The sequence below is a fragment of the Ambystoma mexicanum genome, chromosome 3q (genome assembly GCF_040938575.1).
Source record: "Ambystoma mexicanum isolate Mex_15411 chromosome 3q, UKY_AmexF1_1, whole genome shotgun sequence".
In the NCBI taxonomy this organism is placed as follows: Eukaryota; Metazoa; Chordata; class Amphibia; order Caudata; family Ambystomatidae; genus Ambystoma; species Ambystoma mexicanum.
This window is the reverse complement of record NC_090926.1, coordinates 738285919-738302345: the sequence shown is the minus strand read 5'-3', so window position 1 is coordinate 738302345 and position 16427 is coordinate 738285919. Positions and strand designations below refer to the sequence as shown.

The following is a 16427-nucleotide window of genomic DNA, read 5'->3' as shown; positions in this document are numbered from 1 at the left end:
GAGGGCCGCTTGGAGTCCCCGCTGCCTCGCCTCCACGGTGGAGGGGCTGGGGCTTCATATCTTAGAACGGCTCCACGGAGCCGCGGCACGCTCCCCGACGCTGGGCAGCCACCCCTAGGGTGCCGTAAGTACGGCACGGGGCGGACGTGTCGAGGAGCCGCCGGAATGAGCTACCGACGTGGCCTGTCAATATGACACCGTCTAATAATACGGAATATACGCTTATCTTAAACATCTGACATTAATGCTCCGCAGCGCCGAAACATAATACACTTTGCTGCGCCTTACTCTAACACTAAATTTTAATAATGCTATCCAAACTCTACATGACGAAACTATTACATTTCCACAATCAGTAAGAGGTTAACTAGGATCGTACTTATCTGCTTGAAGAGCAGTAAAAGAAGAGAGGAGGAGCTCAGGGACAGGATGTGGTCATAGCTGAGCATGGAGTGAGATGGACTACATAGACTATGGGGATTGTAGTTCAAAAGAAGAAAAGCCTGTTCAGACTGTTTTCAGTGTTTTGTTATGGTTTTTGAGTTTTGTTGAAACTGCTGAAGAGTGGTAAATTAAAGAAGTTGAAGCATAATGCTCGCCTCCAGTCTTTTCATAGAATGGGATGTACACAAGAACTCACAAAAGCACAGGCTAAAAATGGTAGACATACAGGAAGCAGACAGGCTCATACTAAGTGTCTGACACATGGTGAAACAACTACAGACAATTCAAGAGCGCACCAGTCAGCAAGAGATCCTACAAGGATGTGCACAGTGAAAGATGCCAAAAGGGAAATTAGCCAAAGAGGCAGAAATAGGACAATGCTAGACTCCCACAAAGTATCAGACAGGCCAGACAACAGTGGAAACCAACCAAGGGAGAGCACAGAGCAGAACGAGATTGACACACGGCAGTGCAGGCCAGGCACTACCAGATTATGCTCAAAGTATGCCATTCACACTGGCTGAAATAAACCACAGAAAGGCACAAACCAAAGGGAGTAATGAAGGCAAACCTATCGCGAACGACAGGCTGAAAGTACAGACAAATACACACGTACTACCACACCCACACCTCCAAGCACAGAGACACACGAAATGCATACGCAAACAGAACAGAGAGTTTCACAAAATGACAGACAGAACTAGAGATAGACAGTAAGTGCCAGACAGACACAGGGGGAAATAACCATGGGCAAATTAAACCATTGGGAGTCAGAAAAAGCACACACAGAGCAATGACAAATGCTAGCAGAAGGCATAATCATGAGACAGTGTAGGAAACCGTGACAAAAGAAACATAGGAGGAAGCCAGTAGACCAAAGGATTGCAGAGAAAAGTGTGCGGGGAGAGAAATAAATGCATGTCAGAGTGCAGGTGTATGGTATAGTCCTGACTGCTCATGCTCTTCCTCTGCAGCTTTCATCTCCGTCTCTGGAGACTGCCCCCTCCAGATGGATCAAGTGCGGCACTTCTTAAACCTGTGTCCAGAACTCTCCCTGGGCTGGTTCGAGGAAGGACGGCTCGTGGCCTTCATAATCGGCTCCCTCTGGGATCAGGAAAAACTCAACCAGGTAAGAGACTCAAACACACCCGTCCCATCTCTCCTGGTGCCCCAGGCAAGGCCGGTCATACACCAGATTGCACCCCAGGTGGGAAGCATCGTTGGCGCCCCCCCAATCCCCAAACCCTAAAAATGACAACCAAAAAATGGGGATTCGGGGGAGCTTCACCCATTGTGAAATCTATCAAATGCTGGTGGTGGACCGGTGACGGTGGGGGAGTGGCAGAGGTATGGAGCACCATAAAACAGAACGGATGGTAAACAGAGGAAGGAGAATGAGGGTACAAAATATGGAAGGAGCGGTTCAAGGTTGGAAGGAGTCTGTAGGTGATGGGTGGGGAGAGCATGGATATAGGGTGGAGAGGATCGAACATAGATGCCAAAACAGACATTGCTTACTGGCACCAATCTCCCCACCGCCACCACCACCATTGTCTCTCTAAAGCGTGACTTGACAATGGCTCACAGACGAACAGGGTGTTTAATGCATACAATGAGGCAAAATGCAATAGTAATAAAAAAAAGATGAAAGCACACATTTAGGTCGTTTTAGCTTGTGAAATGACAAAAACTGCCCCACCCCTTCACCCAGCTTGGCCCTTTAAAGCAACTTTCAGTAGGTAGCACATTTTAAGATGCAAAATAAATAAATATCACACCCAGAGGTCGACTGGGAACCAAAACTGGCCCTCGAATAACGTGTAATGAGGGATATCGCCTGTCCTTCCTCTAGCAACGAAGTGTGCGAGAGATAACCATCAGACACACACAGGTCCAGAAGCAGCTTTGTAGCTGCAAGTAACACAATATCTTGGCTTTGCAGGGCAAAAGGACAGTTTTTAAATCGCCTAAATGTGAGAAGAATTTAAACACAAACATTTGGTACTGGCTTATTTGCATCCCTCCACAAATGAAAGAAACGTATGCTAAACTCACATGTTCCTTCACCAACTCTGAGCCAAAACTAAAATAACAACATTGAAAAGTAATTGAGAAATGAGTGGCGAGACTTCACATCTTATTGAAAAAGGCTTCGACACCCGACTTCAGAGCACACCCCTACCTGCCGCTTGTCACCACCACTAGAGCCAGCAGCAGCCAAAGGAGCTGCCAAGAAAGGGCACAGCAGCCCTCACTAAGTAAAGTTCTGTGTGAAGTGTGAGGTTAGGGGTCGTTACCAACAAATAAGCCCCACTGCCACCAAAAGAACTCCATGAAGGTCGGGTGATGTGGGATTGTGGACTTTGACTCATCACATACCCATGCACACGCTGCACACGGCTATGCAATGTACGTCAGGACAGCACCTTTAATCACACAGCCAAGAAGCCAGGCTGGAGCCATCAAATCACTGTAGGCGCACCAACCTTAAACTCGTATTTCCCAGAAAGCTATGCGCTTCAAATATGATTGCACAACAGTCAGAGTTGTAAACACAAAACTGTACTGGTTGAAATACAATTTTTTAGAACATAAATGCAAGCATGAGCAAACAAAACTATTTAGCAGTCAAATGAAAATCCACTCTAGAAGAACAAAGGCCGCACTAAAGTAGCACCACCTCAAAAAACCACAGGCTTTAGTGGGTGCTAATGAAAAATCCCCTTTGGCTCCAGCCTGTGAGTACCTCAGCCCAAAACCTATATGTGGGCCCCTAGGCTAATGGTAGAGAGAAAAACAGTTAAGTAGAGTACTGCCCGGGGGCCTCCAAGGCAGAAACAAGTGACCCTTTCAGTGGTCTGAGAGCAAAGAGCAGCCTCTTTTTATAGCCTGTGTCCCATGGGGGAAGCTGGCTAACCAAACATACCTGGTCCGGCAAAAGTCTCTCCATGTGTCGTCTTCCAGTGGCTAATCATGTGTTCCCAGCAATCATGTGCAGATGTATAAGGCGCTTTTGGGTGCAGGGCCAGAGCATGGAAACTAGGCCAGCAATTTATTGGATCGGGCTAATAGGGAACCATGGAAGCTGGCCTTTTATCATCCAATCGCTTTTCTACTGGACGGCTTTACGTAATGAATCCCCCGAAGAGGAGACCAAGCTTTTAGGCACATCACACTTTTTTAAAGTCTTGCAAAGGTTCAGAGTGGGACACGCTGGAAAGTTTAGGGACTCTTTACAACAACTGGTGCAAATAGGAACGTTTGTGTTTTTGTTTCCAGGCCACAAACCATAGTGCTACCGCATAGGTCTAAGTATGGAGGGTACAGAGTGTAACCACACTGAACAGGAGCCTTGTGTTTTGGCTGGTAACCCATTTCGTGCAGAAAAGCAGGGAATCATTTCTGACATTTTTTTTTATTTCGATGCTGATTGCTGGGGGTCACTGATCTGAAAGTGGCTTGGGCGTGTTACAATAGGGCCTGGGAAAAAGATACAGTGACTGTGGAATGGTCAAATAACTTGAAGCCGAGGGCCATATCATCCGGTAAAGCCCACGAGTTTACAGGCCAAGGAAAGATTAATGGCCGGGGCCTTTCATTTAGGTAGTCAACCCGGTGAGTTTTCCTTTTGTAAAACATGTCCCATGAACATGTTCCCCCCAATGACAAAAGCAAAGAAAATATGGCAACTGTGGAAAAAGAAAGCTCATTCTCGAATGAAGCTCCTTTCGTGCCACTGGGTAAAGGATGCATCTGAAAATAAATGACGTGAGATGCACTGAGCCTCAGAACCGCAGAGCTATACCCTCCCCCCGTTCACACCTGCATATCATGGCACCTGATTGGGTGACTGGCATATAGAGAAGAGTGGCATTTGCATACCCCAGGCTCATAATCACGGGTGGGCCAGCAGTGCCCCCAGCCAAAACACTTACCGTAACCTGCTGCGCATGGTTGCACCCACTCCTCTTTTCTTGCAAAAAATGGTTCTTTTCACTGCAACGCCGCCAGCCCCAATCAATCCTTCGGTCTTCCTGTCACTAGCAGTGCACTGTGTGTGCGCATAACCTGGAGTAGGGCACGTGCGCCCATAGGCCTGGCTGGCGCCAATGGTGCCGGCGCCTCCCGGGGGGGGGGGGTGGTCAATAAAGCAACATATGTTGCTAATTTGCCTGCTAATTGCTGCCCTGCCTGTGGGCCTAGGCCGCTGCTGCAGTGTGGTAGCAAGCCGAACGTAACATTTAATGATGAATATGCCTGGCTGGCCTCAGTAGCCTGGCTGTGGCTGGTGCGTGCTGGCCCTGGCTTTGCACGCTTTGCAAATTGCATGAGTAGCACCGGCTCAAGGCTCAGCTGAGCGCCCCCTGGAGGCTGACAGACGTCAGCAGCCACCTGTGCTGCCTGACACAAAGACCAGCCCTGGCCCCAGGAGCCAACAAAGTGAAGGATACGTTCTTGCCTCTTGCCCTCCACACTGCCTCCCTTCAATGTGTCACGTGGTTTTGGGTGGGCTTAGGCTGGGGTCAGGCCTGCATGGCTGCACTGCTCTCTCCTGTTCCTGCTTCCGGGATTCATTATCAATGCACCCTCCTGAGGGGTTTTCGTTAAGGGACTTTTCCCGTTTTTCCCTCCCTTACCTTTCTGTGGGTTGCAGGCACCTTGCCTCTATTGCTGCTTTTCACTTTCTCCACTACAATAGAAGGCTGTTAAAAAAAAAATCTATATATATGTATTTCTCATTTTACACCACTGCCCCGCCCCCTCTTTCTTTAGTCTCCTTCCGGTTTAGATATTGCGATTTGGTGAGAAATATGGCTCCCCTCCTTCGCATCTCACGGCCTGCTTTAACTCCTGACTCTTTCCTTTCCCTTTTGGTTCTTTCCTTGCAGTTTCCCCTCCTTCACCTCTGAGGTGGCAGACTAGGTTAGCTCTTACCCTTTCTTATGGGATTTGGAGTCAGAGCCTGGTTTATAACCTTTCCCCCTAGCAATGTCATGCAGCACGGCTGGTCGCTTGGACATTTCCAGATGCGTCACAATTCCCGGCCTTATACCCCTGGGACACCAGTCCTGATACAGAACACCCCCGCCCCCTCACTCTGGACTACCTTTGTTCACTGACTTCTCAAAATATGACTGTTCGGGGCATGGCTCTCTCTGGCTTACTGCTCCCAACCTCCACATCCACAAGTCCTGCTTGCCTCCAACTCACCTTTGCTCATGCACATTACTGTTCTGGCCAAGGCCACACATGCTGGCGGAACACCTAGTCCCGGCTGCTTCTCAATTCTGAGGAGGCCACTGCTTGCACTTACCTTTCATAGTTCTGCTTCTTCACCCATTGGCATGTTCAGGCTCGTCTCTTCTCGAGCATATTCTACATGAACTTGGAGGCGGCCACACAAGGCACACCAGATGTTAACATGTTTCCATACATTAGGGTGGCGCAATGTTATACATTCTGCCATCTTGTCATCCACTGTTGTAGGCCCGTTTTCCTACCCTATACAATGTTTCCATTTTCTGCCAGTGACCTCTTGTACTCTGCAGTATTGTCTGTGTATGTGGATATGGTTATTTTCCATATGCTGTTCAAGGGTTTGGGCTGAGTGCCAAGGAACATGCCTATTAATCCCCACAAACATTGATCATTCCTCTTGGGTCTGAGGGTCAATTTAAGTAGAAAGAACTGCTAGAAGCATGCAGCGCAAAGGCTTTCTAAGCGTTATTTGTGGACAGGGATGTGACTGGTTGGATCTATGTAATTCCATCAAATCCATTTAATCAAATTTGATTGTACTGCAAAAACAATTATTAAGACATTTCAATGCAAATGTATGCAAGGGAGACCCCTATATTGCCCCCCACATGTATTATTACCCCCACCATATGCATTTGCGGCAAAATTCGATGAAATCTCCTACGATGGAATCTACCTATACCTGACTGGTCATTTCATTCTTACCAATTGGAAATTGACTGAGACTGCATGTCTATTTTGTTTGTCTCCTCCCTAGGATGCTCTGACGCTTCACAAGGCGCAAGGCACCACCGTGCACATCCACGTGCTGGCCGTACATCGCACCTTCCGGCAGCAGGGGAAGGGCTCCATCTTGATGTGGCGGTACCTGCAGTACCTACGGTGCCTGCCCTATGCTCGACGAGCCATGCTCATGTGTGAAGACTTCCTCATTCCCTTCTACTCCAAGTGTGGTTTCAAGGTGCTGGGTCCGTCTGAGGTCACAGTGGGTACACTGACCTTCATCGAAATGCAGTACCCTGTGCAGGGCCATGCCTTTATGCGCCGTAACAGTGGGTGGTAGGGCCACCACCAATGCTACCTGCAACCCAGGCTGAACTTGATGTTTCTCTGCAGAGAATGGTTAGCTGTTTTCCAGGCCCCAGTTGGCCACATAGGGTGTGATTTCTTGGTTGATGGGGCTGCCACATAAAGACTCCATTTGGACTATGCAGAGACTTCGCATCCTCGCGGGCTGGTGCACTCCCAGCGAATGCAAAGGCATGAATGGTAATTTACTATTCTGCTGAATCTGTTGGGCAGAATGTGAATGTTGGCCTGCTTGCGCGTTTTTGCACACCTACACTTCAGGTTGCAGAAGAGTAGGAGCATGAACTAAGAACATTGGATTTGAGATGGGGTAGAGGAGAGACGGCGGCAGGCTTACCAGGGGAGTGCAATGACCAGCATGCTGCCCAGGACCCATGTTGCATACACGGCCAGCTGTTATCCTCTGAAACGGCTGCGGAAATAAAACATCTGGCTTGGTCGCAGGGCGGACTTTGCACAAAGATGGTCTCTATTAAATTGTATCACCAAATCTATAGCTAGTACTCATGAGGTGCTTGGGTCGTATCCACATCTCTCTGCTAACTCTGGGTTTCACGCTTTTGCATGGCTTTTTGCTGCCACCTGATTAGAAAAGGGGAACTTAACATTGAGAAAGGACTGGGAGTTGCAATCTTTCTGCCCACCCTTAACACAACAGTCCTGCCCAACTCTCCAGAGTTAAGGTTCAACTCCATTAAAGCTTCTCTTTCGTTCTCTTGCAACAAGGAGGTTTAAAGTTCTACTACTGACCGTAGATAGTGGAGTGATTGGCCAATGTCAGTCACTCCTCCTCCCTTTGGAACTAAACACCAGAGATTCTGGTTAGGCAAATGTCCAAAAATCAGCCAAAATGGGCCTCTCCAGCAGCCAGAAGAGGAGTATGGCCCACTGTCTGCGAATCTTGTGGTTGTAATGTGGCCACGTCATCTGCCTTAGAAAATCAGTTGCCATAATGCCTCACCGCGTCCCACCACTCCACAGTGATCTGCTTACACTTGCTTTTAATCTCTGGCTTCCATGCTCCTGGGATTGGAGTGTCCTCGAGTCATACTTGTAAGTGTCCACTCTGTCTCAGAGTCACCTGGCCTACCCACACCAGTGCTCTCGAACTCTCCCCGCTGTCACTGTTCTGTAAGAAGTTGACTAACCTACCTGGAAAGCCAGACTTCACACTCTGAAGCTCCACCTTGTTCATAGCCTGCGGACGTAGCTGGAAAGAATATTCTGCAGCCAGACGTCTCCATCTCCTGGAGATGGACCTGGGCCAGCCATGCGCTCGTCAACGAGCCCTCAGTGTTCCCCATGAGACCCTTCCTAGATTTCCCGCTGGCGGTCTGCTTCCAAAGCATGGGTCACAGTCTGATACACACAATGCTGCCTTACTCCACTCTTACCCAGGTCAACTCCTCCACAGACACACACCTGCACGAAGATCAGACTCTTTAGACAACAGAGGAGACAGAACTTTTGACCTATCAGGAGATGCCATTGGGAAGCCCGGTTCACAGACATATTTCATCAAAGGGAGGTGCCATCCAGAACATGGCCATGTTGTAAATTTGATTAATTCACTCAATAGCAAATGCAGATATTTTGTTTACATTTTGCATGATTATATTTTCATTATCTTTCCAATGTAAAGTGAAATAAAAGGTTAAAGCTAAAAAAAACCAGAACATTGTAAAAGCATATGATTGTTTCTTTGTTGAATAGAGTTACTACATTGGCAGTACAATGTAATAAAAACAGGATATTCCGAGGGTTTGTGAGCTAATATTTTTTTCGGTAAAGCTTTTACCCCAAACACATCTGGTGGAAATGTGTATGGACGTTGATATATGGACCACAAGAATCAAAGACCCTAAAGTGTAAAGTTTGAAAAGGAAATGAAGAGTTAGACCCGAAGCCCCATTGTTTTAATGAGATAGTGAACAGGTTTTTGCTCCCTGCAGGAGACTTAACTGTTGAGGAAACCATTGAATGGCAGATACTTCTGTATCTTTGCTGTAGTCAAAGTACAGTGAAAGTCTAATCCGCACTGAAATTTGAGCCTTATAACATTGGCTACCCAGCACTATAGGCCCCCAGGCTTAAGGGGCCAAAGTGCACACTGGGCCTCATTACAAATTTGCTGGTACAGTAATACCGGTACCGGTAAGCTTGCCGGTACCGTTGTTAACGTACCAGCAAACTACGAGTTCTGCTTGCAGGTGCCTTCCCCTTCCTGGCAGACCGGCACCCGCGAGCAAACCATGCCAGATGCATTCTGAATGGTGCCGGTGCATCCGGCCTCCCCATTCGCATTGAGCCTTATGGGGCTCGAATGGGAATGGGGAGCATTTTTTTACCGGTGCCCAGGAATGGGCAAATACCGGGTTTGGCAGGGCCTTAATGACCCAGTTATTGTCAATTTCCGGGCGCAGGTAAAAAAAAAAACAACTGCGGCGGCTACTTAGGCCTACTGTCTCCAGTGCACCCAACCCAGTTGTGTGTCCAGACTCTTGACTGGTGTGGCCCAAGTGAGGCACTAACTAGGCTGGGTTGGCATGAAGTACAAGTGAGCTCACACGCACACCTCTGAATAGCATTAATTTACTATTTGTCTCCACTGCTTATATCTACTTCAATTACTATAATGTCTTATATTCCTGTTTTTAAAGTTTAGTGATCATAGTATAGGATAATGGGGTGGTACCGGGGTGGCCAATCAGATTCCACAGGTAGCACGTGCCACCCCTGGAATCTGATTGGCCACCCCAGGTGCAACCAATCAGATTCCAGGGGTAGCACGTGCCACCCCAGGACAATCCCTGGACACCCTATGATCCAACGTTCGAATTGGACAAATTTGCCTATCCACCACGGGGCAGGAATGGGCTCCTTGCCCCTCTGCCCCCACAGGGCTCCACAGAACTGAAAAACGGGACATCGCAGAGCGTACAGGGTCATTTCCTCCAGCTGCTACCTCGTCTGGAGCAGGCCGCAGCTGGGAGAACATGCCATGGCCACGCCTTCTCTGATTCCTGGACTGCGCGGTTTTCACACTGTTTACAGCAGGACTCTGCCAATGGGCAGCAGTGTATCTTAACAGATACTACAGCCACCCATCCCATTGCGAGCAAACTGCACATGCGCACACTGATGACCTTAGTTTGGGAACGTTTCTGTACAAAGGCAAACATCCAGATACGTTTGCAGTGAGCGCACGGCAACATAGCAATGCGCGCGTTGCTCCTATGATGTCGAAGCGCTTTTTTTGTGACCTGCCAGGGCAAAACACCATTCACACCTGTGGGGTTTTACGCGGGTCCCCGAACCGCGTAATAAGGCACGCGGGAGCCGGGGATTCGTGCGACCTCTTTATTTCTTTCATACACCAGAACTGCCCTTTCCTGTCCCGCCCCCTCCCTAGCCCAACGTCACTTCCCTATCCGGGAACTGAGACCGCAACGGCGGTCTGCCCACACAACGATGTGGGCGGGCTGCATAGCCCTGCTTAACGATCCGACATCTCTCCCCTTTTTAAACAACCACATGTCTCTTTGTAACTTACTCCATTTCTTCTATGAGTCTCTGGGGCTTGAAGCGACTTCTCTGAGGGCGACCTCTGCTGCCCGGTGTGTGCTCGTCCTGACCCGGGGGTGGTGACCTGTCCTCACCTTCTGAGGACTCACTCTCCTCCACGTAATATCTGTCAAGGGCGATGTCATCTTCGCTGTCAGCTTCTTGATGTAAGATATTATCCGTGTAGCGCCTCTTGGGTTTGAAATACGATATGTTTCTTGTAACGGAGGACTGGTCGGTCCTCTGGGCCGTGATCATTGTACCTTTCTTTTGCGTGACCGTCAGTGGTTCCGGTGACAACGTGGCGTCCTCCTTGCGCTGTTTTGGTTGCCGTAGCCACACTTGGTCTCCCAATTCCACATTCGACTCCTGTGCTTTTCTTTTGTGATCCGCCATGTCCTTCATTTTGGCTTTGGCGGTGTCATCCTTGTTTCTGGCCTCTGTTTCCAGGGGCGTGGCTTCGGCTGCGCGGGCATCCTCTGGCAGTCGTGTCTGTACTGGCCTGCGGAACATCAGGTCAGCGGGGCAGACGCCCGTTGTACTGTGGGGGGTGTGGCGATAGTCCCTGAGAAACTGATACAGTGCTAGTTCAAAAGGTTTGTGGAGGATGGTCGCTATTTGCAGAGTTCTCTTGATGTTGGCCATGAACCTCTCAACCATTCCATTGGCCTGAGGCCATCGCGGGGTTATCTTCCTATGGTGGAAGCCCATATACTTCGCGAAGTTTTCGAAGTCTGAGCTCATGAATGGCGCTCCGTTGTCAGATTTGATGATCCTGGGTATTCCATAGGTGGACAGCATGCGATCTAGTGCCGGGATGACGCTAGTTGCTGCTGTGCTATCAACGATCTGTGCGTCCGGGAATCGTGAGTGTTCATCTATTAGCACTAACACATATGTGCCATTTCTTAGGGGTCCAAAGAAGTCCACCGCCAGTTCTTCCCATACCTTTTTCGGTAGTGGCGACATGTGGAGTGGGTTTGGGTGCGGGGGCGGTGCTACCTGTGCGCACGTTGTGCATTGACCTATGATTTCCTCAACCATCGAGTCCAGTTTGGGGAACCACACTTTTTCCCTCAGTAGTCTCTTGGTGGCCACCACTCCCCGGTGGCTTTCGTGTGCTACTTGGATCGTTCTGGTGCGTAGCGATTTCGGAAGGAGTACTTTGCACCCTTTGAGTATTACTTGATTGTCGACGATGGAAAGTTCGTCCCGGACATGGTCTATTAGTTTGACGTCTGCTCGGACCTCTTCCGACTCGTGCTGCGCCTGTTGACGCATGTGCGCCCTTCTGTCTGCTTGTATGCAGTGTCGCACGATGCGTAGAGCCGGATCTTGTTCCGAGTGTGCAATGATGTCTGCCCAACTGACTGGTAGTGGTTGTAGATGATGCACCACGTAATTGAGATATTCGTCAGCGATGGATGGGAGTGGTGTTGCCGGGCCGATCGGGTGACGTGATAGATAGTCCACGGGATTGTCTTCTTTTCCCGGCCTGTACTTGATAACGAATTTGTAATCCTGCAGTCTTAGGCCCCATCTGGCTATTCTGGGCGGCATCCGTGATTTGGGGTCTCCATATATTGTGATCAGTGCCTGGTGGTCGGTGATGATGGTGAACTCCTTGCCATATACGAACAGATGAAAATACTTGCATGCCCATACCACCGCTAGGCTCTCCTTTTCCGCTTGGGAGTAGGCTTGTTCTGTCGGGGTTAAGCTCCTACTGGCGTATGCGACCACAAATATGTTTGTCGGTTCCAGCGGGTCAACTTGCGTTAGTATGGCGCCCAGACCCACGGGGTTGGCGTCCACTATCACTTCGGTGTGTCTTTTGGCGTCGTAGTACGCCATGTCCTCGGCTTTGGAGATGGCATCACGGATCGCCTCGAATGCCTTTTGACAGCCCGTGGACCAGGTGTATGGTTGATCCTTGCGCGTTAGGAGGCGCAGCGGGTTACTGATGGTTGCGTAGTCCTTTAGGTATCTGGAGCAGTAGCTGGCCAGTCCTAAGAAAGATCGAAGTTACGTCGTGTTCGTTGGGGGAGTAGCTGAGTTGAGTGCCGCCACTTTCTCCGGGTCTGGTCGCATCCCTTTGTCGGAAAATATGTGGCCGAAGAATCGTAGAGAGCCTTTCCCGAACTCGCATTTGGTTTTGTTGAGCGTTAGTCCTGCCTCTTGCAGTGCAGCGCACACTCTGTGGAGAGCAGTGTCGTGCTCTTCCTGTGTCTTTCCAAAAACGAGGACGTCGTCGGAGTAGTTCAGGCAGTTGGGCACGTGCCTGATGACTCTGTGTATTTCCTCCTGGAATATTTCTGCGGCGGAGGATATCCCGAAGCTAAGTCTCTTATATTGAAATAAACCCAGGTGTGTAACAAATGTCGTGATGTACCTGGATTCGGGCTCGATCTCTATCTGATGATAGCCTTTGGTGAGGTCTAGTTTCGAGAAGACCTGGGCCCCGTGGAGCAGGTGTATCATGTCCGTAATTCTGGGCGCCTGGTGTCTTTCCCTTTCGATGGCCACGTTGGCCCTCCTCATGTCGACACACAGGCGTATGGATCCGTCCGGTGATTTCTTGGGGACGGGGACGATGGGGGATACCCATGGAGTGGGTCCTGAGACAGGTTCAATAACGTTGAGTTTAATCAGTTTGTCCAGCTCCTCCTCGACCTGGTGTTGTATGTTTATCAGAATGCCCCTGTAGTGTTGGGCTACGGGCGGTATCTTCGGGTTTATGTGCAACTGTACCTTGCGATGCTTTAGTTTTCCTAGGCCTTTGAATAGGTTGGGGAATGTTTGCTCGATGGCATCCGGTCTGGCAAAGTATTTATGGGCCATTAACTGATATAGGATATGCACTAAGCCCATCTCAACGGCAGTCTTGAAACTGAGAATGCACCCGCTATTGGCTTCCGTCTTCAAGATGTGTAGCGTGATTTTTGCGGCGTGCGATTTGTGCACGCACCATGCTGATATGGTTCCTTTGCATGGCAGCGGGGTCGTGGCACCGTAGGGGTATATGTCCACTGTCGCCTTTCGGATTTTTGGGGGGCTGGGGAGCGAGTTGTACGCCTGTTCACTTATGATATTAACAGTTGCCCCTGTGTCTATGAGGAATTCTAACGGTGTGTTGTTTACTTGAAGCTGGAGCGTTGGGCTGTGCTGGGTGGCTGTGGCGTTGTTGAGAGCCCACACATATCCTTTTTTCCGTTGATCATCCTCTGATGATTGGGATTCACTGCCTGATGGGGATCTCATCTCGATGTACCGGACGAACCGTCTTCTTTGCGATCGCCTCGATCCGTCCAGGGGCCTTCTGTCGTCTCTGGTGTATGCGCTCCTTCGTGGTTTTTCTTCTCTCCTGGGTCCTGGCTGGTCTTCCTCACCTCTGCCTGCTGGTGGGCTGTGTCGCGAGCTTCTCCTTCTCTCTAGGTGTCTCGTTTTGCTGGGTCCCTGCCCCGGTGGATTTTTGCATACGGCTCTGTAGTGGTCCATTCCGCCACATGCGGCGCACTTTTGTCCAAGTGCAGGGCAGTCTCCCGCGTGCGGATACTCGAATCCGCATCTGTAGCACGTGGCGTCCGTTCCTTTCCCACTCTGTGGGGGGGGCGTGCATAGTTTATTGATGGACTCAGCGGTCGGTGGCGGGTGTTGAATAGTGACCTTGCCTAGACTGTCGAGTTGCGACTCCACTGCTGCTTCCATCCTGGCAAGTGCAAGGATTTCCTCCAGGGACCTTTGTTTCTGGAGAAGCTGTTTCCTGAATGGCTGTGAGATGCAGCCTGCTATAACTTGAGATCTTAACGCCTCATCATTAGAGTACTTGTGGAACTCACAGTACTTTAGCTTGATGCGTAGGCGCATCACGAAATTGTCGAGGGATTCCCCTTTCTCCTGTCGCGTGGTGTGAAAGACGTGGCGCTCGTAGTCAATGTTTGTATGGGGCGTGAAGTATTCCGATAATTTTCCATGCAGTTCCGCATAGGTGACGGTGTCTACTTTCATCAGTTCGCCTGCGATGTCCCTGACAGCGGGGCCTACTGTCATGAAGAGGGTGTTTTTCAGCATTGCGTTGTCTGTCAGCCCTATTGCCCCCGTGTAGAATTTGAAATCCCTGAGCCATATGACCCATCTGGGTCCTAGGTTAGAAGTGTCTCGCACATCAAATGGGCCCGGTAGTGGTAGGTTATGGGCAGCCGTACCTGAAGTCGGTGCCTGTTGATTTCCATCGTTCGCTGCTCCCGAACCATCTGACGAGGAGGCTACGGGGCTTGCTGGGCCTGACATGGTCGCTGTGACGGTCGCGCCGTGTGGCAATGTGCCGCCTCTTTTCTGACTGTAGCTTGCCCTTGTGATCCTCACGGGCTGGGGCGTGCCGGCGGTGCCTTGTGGCGATGGGTAGCCTCTTTGCCGGCTCTGGCGTGGCTGGTGCGTGTGCCTGCCTTGTTGGTGTCGAGTTCAGGAGAAAGAAAAAAAAATTTTTTTTTTTCTTTTTCTAGAGGCCCCCCTCTGGGCCTCCCGCCGATCGCGTGTGGAAGTGGGGGAAGGGGGCGGGACTTGCCTCCGGGCCTGCGCGTGCTTTTGCAGGCGCCTCCGCACCCACTCCCTCGCGGCTCCTAATGCTGCGGCCGCCCGTGCCTGCGGCCTCGCGGCTGGCAATGGGAGGTGCGCCGACGCGCCCCGCCGCTCGACTGCGGACCTCCGCGGAGCTTCTATGGCGTTGCGCCGATGCGCCTCACCCGCTCTCCTGCGGGTTCGTGAGATCCTCGTCGCCAGTTGTGGGGTTTTACGCGGGTCCCTGAACCGCGTAATAAGGCACGCGGGAGCCGGGGATTCGTGCGACCTCTTTATTTCTTTCATACACCAGAACTGCCCTTTCCTGTCCCGCCCCCTCCCTAGCCCAACGTCACTTCCCTATCCGGGAACTGAGACCGCAACGGCGGTCTGCCCACACAACGATGTGGGCGGGCTGCATAGCCCTGCTTAACGATCCGACAACACCAACACCCACGTACCCAGTTCTACGTTGGCTATTCATTATGATGTATTGCTTTTTCTGAATTGACCCACATACCACCTGTTAACTTGAGAGATATTTTGTTTTTTTCAGCATGTGCACGTTTACAGTTTACTGCAGATATTAATTGAAAAAGGTAGCCTCTTGGTTCCATGCACGCGGACTAGGGCTGCACCCGAGACAAGGGAATCCCCGCCTGCTTGCAGCGTTCGCTTTACCTCTGCAGTTCTGATCGCCGTTTGCAAGGACGGCTTGTTCTTCTTCTTGCTGATAGACTTTTATCCATCGGCGGTGATTTTTGGATACCGAGGCTTGAGCCTCATTACTCCATCTTCTTGGGTTGAGTATCTAGTCGTGGGTTTGTATTCTTCTTGTGTACAAGGATTCACCTCATTAGCTGATATATAGATTGCGCGACACTAGTCGGGAATGATGAATGGCCCCAATTACGATGACGATCTGCTGATTTAAAAGGCACCTGGCCGGGTCCTTGCTCATATTCAGGTACCACCATAAACAGCACACAATGCAGATGACAAAAGGCACCTTAACAAGGCTGTCTCAATTACTCATGTAAAACGTCCCTGTAGTTAGCAGGGCCTTTCATAGGCATGACTGTTTAGTCAATTCTTTTTTATTTATTTTTGGATTTGTAGAGCGCACTACAGCCCAGGGGCATTGAGGCGCTGTAAGAAAATGTACGAGAGCTTGCTTAAGGGTTACAGAAAAGCGGCCCAAGGACAAAGGCTTCATACAATTGGCTTAGTACAGTTGCACACAAACCGTGGGTAAGCAGCGCTCAGATGCCTGGGGGTTTGTAGCGCTACATAAATGGAAAAAGAAAACAAATTTGAGAACATGTTCAAGGTTGCATTACATAGCATGAGAACAGTAGATGGCAGAATACAGAATGCAAGCTTGATGGGAAAGGCCAATCATACAAAAAGCCTAGTTTTTAAGGCCTTACGGAAGGCTGCATGAGATTCGATCAGTCTGATTTTGGATGGGAGGGTATTCCAAAAAGTAGCGGCCATGGATGGTAAGCTGGACG

General features: G+C 50.0%; 1 protein-coding gene across 1 annotated transcript in view; it reads left to right on the top strand.

Annotated features, from left to right (window-relative positions):
* Positions 1-8553, top strand: part of LOC138582924 (serotonin N-acetyltransferase-like) — a 96489-nt gene extending 87936 nt beyond the window's left edge. Inside the window, exons 3-4 of the mRNA XM_069654679.1 lie at positions 1419-1573; positions 6461-8553. Of these exons, the coding sequence (XP_069510780.1) occupies positions 1419-1573; positions 6461-6766 (461 nt within the window). The 3' untranslated portion in view covers positions 6767-8553. The remainder of the gene's footprint in view (positions 1-1418; positions 1574-6460) is intronic.
* The last annotated feature ends 7874 nt before the right edge of the window (positions 8554-16427 follow it).